General features: G+C 39.4%; 1 protein-coding gene across 1 annotated transcript in view; it reads right to left on the bottom strand.

Annotated features, from left to right (window-relative positions):
* LOC103480908 (endophilin-A1-like) overlaps positions 1–5,838 on the bottom strand; it is a 29,880-nt gene that overhangs the window by 8,748 nt on the left and 15,294 nt on the right. Inside the window, exons 2-3 of the mRNA XM_017310339.1 lie at positions 1,601–1,669; positions 39–136 (exon numbers count right to left, since the gene is read on the bottom strand). Of these exons, the coding sequence (XP_017165828.1) occupies positions 39–136; positions 1,601–1,669 (167 nt within the window). The remainder of the gene's footprint in view (positions 1–38; positions 137–1,600; positions 1,670–5,838) is intronic.

The raw sequence follows: 5,838 nt of genomic DNA, 5'->3' as shown, positions 1-5,838 counted from the left end.
GTGTGTGTGTGTGTGTGTGTGTGTGTGTGTGTGTGTGTGTGTGTGTGTATGTGTGAACCACACCTGGATTGGGCTGCAGGTACTCCGTGGTTTTGGTCATGATGTCCAGCACCGCTCTGCTGGTGATGTCCACCTTCTGCAGGAGACAAACAAGCAAATTCAGAACCAATTATTACAAAAATAAACGATTTTTATCAGTAAAAACTTTATTTTGGTGGATAATAAAGCAGGGTGTCCAAGTTGTGGCCTGTGGGCCTTTAGTGATCCTCAGAATAACTTTTTATGGCCGCCAGTAAGAAAAAGGTTTAAACTTTTTAAAGAGAAAGTTAATATTTAATTTCCAGTAGATTTATTCTGCTGCTTATGGAGAAGTAATGGTGCCAAGAAACAACTTTTTTATTTTCTTCATTTTGAAAATAAAGTCTTTATATTACACAATAACGTCAAAATAAAACAATATTACCAGAATAAAGTCGTATCTTACTAGAATGAAGACATTTTATGAGAAATCCTTTATTAAAAATAATTTAAAAAGTAAAATGAGGAACGTTGATACGTTAGCATCGATTTTACAAATCAGGATATTTAAAGATATTTAATATTTCATCACATTAGAATCAAATTAGGACTTTTAAACGATTGAGCAAACAACTGAGTTCATTTAAAGAAAGAATCATGTCAGTTTTTAACTTTATCAAAGCTTTTTGATCATAAAGAATCAGAAGATCCTTGATTCAGAACTTTATAGATCTAAAAAGAAAAAGTTGAACCAACTTAATTTAATTGCTTCTATGGGTAACAAGCAATTCAATTAAGTTTATCCAACTTAATTTATTAAGTTTAACCAATTCAATATATTCCAATCATCCAACTCAATTTGTTAAGTTTTTAAACAAATTTATTAAGATTTAAATAACAGATTTAAGGCAGTGACGTCACATTCACACACCGATATCCACATCGGCAGGAGGGAGCTGGAATCGAACCTACTACCTTCCGATCACAAGACGACCGCTCTACCCACAGAGCCACAATCTGGTCAGCTGGAGTCATGACACAAATACTGAACTTTATTATTTCAAGTAAAGTCAAAGCAAAAAATGTCCTTTAAGGAAAAGATTTTAAATTTTTAAATTAGAGTATATTTAGAGGACACTGTAAAAAGATTTTCCCCAAAATATTTAGTTTGGAACTACTTAAAAGTTTGAGTTGACTTTCTGTAGAAAGAGATTTTAAATGTTTATTAGAATAAAATAAATGATTTGTGTAAGAGTGACTTGAATCTGTTATCTTAAACGTACTTAATACATTTGTTAAATAAAATTAACAAATTGAGTTGGATGATTAGAATATATTGAATTGGTTAAACTTAATAAATTAAGTTGGATAAACTTAATTGAATTGCTTGTTCAATTAAGTTGATTCAACTATTTAGTGTAAGTTTTGAGTTAAATGAACACAAAAAAGTAAGTTGGCACAGCAAAAGCAAAAGAATTTAGTTAAATTAATGTAAATAAGTCAATAAGATGAACTTAAACCCAAAAAACACTTTTTAGAGTGTACTTTTAAACGGTTTACTGGACGTTTATTGATAAATGACCTTCTCCATTTCCTTGAAGTCATCGTCCAGCTTGGTTCCTTCTGCTCCTCCGACTTTCTCGCTGACTTTCTGTGGAGACGGACGAAGAGGAACAGGAAAGGCAGAAAGAGAGCGAGTTAAAGTCCTCATCCACATTTTACAGCCAACTGAGAGCTAATGGGCGGAAAACGGAGAGGAGAGGAGCTGCTGATGGAAAAATGCCTGATTATTTATGCAGGAAACATAAAAACGTTTGATCTGATGAACATCAGCTGTATTTGAGTTAATATCCTGACTTCTCCTCTGCTTCGACTCCAAATGCAACATCTTCTCTTTAATTACTTGAAGACATCTTCTTTTTATCTCCATTTGTTCGTTTAATAGTCATAAAAAGAGCAATTAACCCTCCAAGTGACTCATTACTTTCAGTTTCATCTACTTTTCTTGCTTCGTTTCTAAGAAAATCCATTTCAAGCCGAATCCTTTAAACGCCTCAGTGCAGCAGCAGCAGCAGCAGCAGCAGCAGCATCGTCTCCGTTTTCATAATTTCTGCTGTTGGACAGATTAATATATTCCAGATTTGAAGGTTTTCTAAACACAAATCTACATCAGAGCCTCACCTGCAGTAGATAACCTTTCAATAGATCAAGTATCAGTTAGTCAGACTGTCAGCGTTGGATAAAACGTGATTTATACCGTCTTATAAAACTGTTACAGTTTGCACACACATCAAACTGCAGCCACGTTATTTTAGTTGTTTACACAGAAAGCTGGAGGTCACAGTCTGCAGAAATAACCTTCAGCGTCGCATCCACATTGGTAAACAGCAAACAGCCAACGAGGTCAGAAAACAACAACCTGATGGAAAATAAAGGCAGAGCAGAAATGTTATGGAACCGAACGGTTAGCTTAGCCTGTTAGCGCAATAGTTGACCTGAATGCAACGTCCAAATGACTACGAGCTGTGAAACAAAATGGCGGACGCTGGTCAGACCGGTTCGTTTTGTCCAGAAAGTTTAGTTTGTTTGGGGGAGATGAGAACAAAAAACCAAACCCACAAACCTCCGTCTCAGTTCGGTTGAAGTGGAGACCGCGCCAAAAGCAGGAAGTGGACTACAGCGCACGGCATTCTGGGTAATTACATGCGGCAGTCTAGCGCTAGCGAGAGAAATGGCACTTGATTTTTTGACCTGAGTGAAGTTAGCCCCCCCCACCTTCTTCAAAACAGACAAAATTGGTGTCAAACGTATGTGCTACGTTTGTGCAGCAAAAATTTTCGTTTGTGCCGCTATCATTTTAAAGATATAAAGAAATGTTTCTAGAGGTCATCCAAGGTCAACCAGCCCCTCCACCTTCTTCAAATCAGACAAAATGGGTGTCAATCAACTCGGCTATGTTGTGCTGGTTTGTGCTGCAAAAATGTTCGTTTGTGCTGCTTTGGCTTTGAAGATATTAATGAAAGTGTAAAGGTCAAAAGGTCAACCAGCCCCCCCACTTTTATGAAATCAAACAAAATTAGTGTCAAACGTTTGTGCAGCAAAAAAATCTTTGTTTGTGCCGCTATCATTTTAAAGATATAAAGAAAGTTGGATTTCATCAAAGTTGAGGGGCTGGTTGACCTTTTGCCCTTTACACTTTCATTAATATCTTCAAAGACAAAGCAGCACAAACAAAAAATTTTGCTGCACAAACCAGCACAACGTAGCTGAGTTGATTGACACCCATTTTGTCTGATTTGAAGAAGGTAGGGGGGCTGGTTGACCTTGGATGACCTCTAGAAACATTTCTTTATATCTTTAAAATGATAGCGGCACAAACGAAAATTTTTGCTGCACAAACCAGCACAAACGTAGCAGAGTTGATTGACACCCATTTTGTCTGATTTGAAGAAGGTGCGGGGGTGGTTGACCTTGGATGATCTCTAGAAACATTTCTTTATATCTTTAAAATGATAGCGGCACAAACGAAAATTTTTGCTGCACAAACGTAGCACAAACGTTTGACACCAATTTTATCTGATTTGAAGAAGGTGGGGGGGCCAACTTCACTCAGGTGATTTTTTGCCAAAGAAAAAAAAAATAAACCCAACAACTGATAAAATCCGACTCTGAAGAAGGAAGTTGAGCTCAGTGTTTTTTTTTTTTACCCCAGAGGTTTTAGCATAATTTCCTTCAGTGGTTTTTGGTGCAGCGCCCCCACAGGCGAGGAGGAGAACAGGTTTTTCAAAATGTCTGGTTTGTTTGACTTGGTGCAGTGAGAAAGAGAACCGCAGCAGCTAAAAATGTAACAAATGTTGCAGTTTTGGTCTCAAATCAAACCAAACGCACCAGACAGTAAAGTGTGAAAACACAAATCTCTACAAACATCGATGGACTAAAGCATTAATGTAAAGAAAAGTTTGACAAAATCAGAAAGTAGAGTAGAATCATGGAGTTTACCATTTCGACTGTCACATGAACCAACAAATGAAGCACAAAATAACAAATATAAATAAATAAAGCTGGTAAATTCACATCTAAAGGCTACATAATAGCTCCAGTTGGGCAGCTGTTCTTGCCTCTTTATGCTCATATTCAGCTCAGCCGGTCACTGTGGGAGCAGGAAGCTCTGCAGAGCGACAACATTATTCGCTTTCATCGCCTCGGGTTGCAGCCACGGAGGAGCAGAGTGGGCCATCAGCCGCCCACGCTGCTCCGTTCACACACACCAACCAACACCCAATACGCTGGTAAACAAACACATAAAGGCCTCACATGGCGCCAGCAGCACCATGACCCGGCCCATAAATTACTGTAATGAGGCTAATTAGCGGAACAAAATGTTTATATATATCGATGGAGGGATGGAAGAAAAGTGTAGCCAGCTGGATTTTAGGAGTTGTGAACTGATGACCCGTCCACACATCCTGGGATTTCTGCAGGAGGGAGATTATGCTGTCAGGTTTCATGGCATCAATCTAATAAAGTCTAATTGTTACCTGGAATTATCAGAATGTAAAATGAATTTTATGTAGCAAAATTCAAAAACTGTACACAGATATTTCATCCATCCATCCATTTTCTTGCACCCTTGTCCCTCGGTGGGGTCGGGAGGGTTGCTGSTGCCTCTCCAGCTGGCGTTTCGGGCGAGAGGCGGGGTCACCCTGGACAGGTCGCCAGTCTGTCACAGGGCAACACAGAGACACACAACCATGCACACACACACTCACACCTAGGGGCAATTTAGACAGATCAATTAACCTGACAGTCATGTTTTTGGACTGTGGGAGGAAACCGGAGTACCTGGAGAAAACCCACGCATGCACAGGGAGAACATGCAAACTCCATGCAGAAGGACCCCCTGCCGGGAATCGAACCCAGAACATTCTTGCTGCAAGGCAACAGCTCTACCAACTGCGCCACTGTGCAGCCCCCCACAGATTTTTCAACCAGTGTGAAATATCTGTGTGAATGTGAGCGTCTGGGATCTGAAGCAGCTGCCTCCATCAAACAAACAAGCTAGCCAAACATGAACAGCCTGCACACCTGCACACGTCTGAGTGCAGGTGTTGGTGACGATGTGTTCAGAGCCGCTCTGACGGAGGAAATGCGTCACAGAAAAACACGGAGCGACGCCGTTTTTTTACCGGAGGAGCTTCTCAGAATACAAAATAAGTCAAATTTAAAATTAAAACGACGTGAGACCAAGACGGGAACGAAAAGTGCGAGGGACCGACAGATGGGGATGCAGTTACCATAGAGACGAGGATGTGAAAGCTTTCTATTATGCTTCCAGGAAACAAACACAAAGACAAACCTATAAGTGTTCTTTAGCCTGCTAGGAGGAAATCTCAGCCTGGTCTGTGTTAAACTCTTACATAAGTCAGCCCGTCTCAGCAGTTTCATCTTTACCATCCTTTGTTTGAGGGAAATCTAAAGTGTGCTTGACCTGGTTTTACTGCCAATATTATACAACACATGGATCAGATGTTTGGAACGTGGATCATAAGGAGAAGAAATGAGACGAAAATCACATCAATGTGAACAATGAGGCAGAAATTAGAAGTCGAGCGAACCGCTAATTACAGGAAAGCTAACAGTCAATCAGAGTAGAGCTAATGGCTAACCATACAGATGGCAGCTAATTAGAGTAGGGCTGTTGTAAACGATTATTTTAGTAATCGAGTAATCTATAGATTTTTCTTACGATTAATCGAGTAATCGGATAAAAACAATTATGAAATAAAATATTGGTAAATCTTCCATAACACCAGTGTTACT

The sequence above is a fragment of the Poecilia reticulata genome, linkage group LG18 (assembly GCF_000633615.1).
Source record: "Poecilia reticulata strain Guanapo linkage group LG18, Guppy_female_1.0+MT, whole genome shotgun sequence".
Lineage (NCBI taxonomy): Eukaryota > Metazoa > Chordata > Actinopteri > Cyprinodontiformes > Poeciliidae > Poecilia > Poecilia reticulata.
This window is presented reverse-complemented; position numbering and strand designations above follow the sequence as displayed.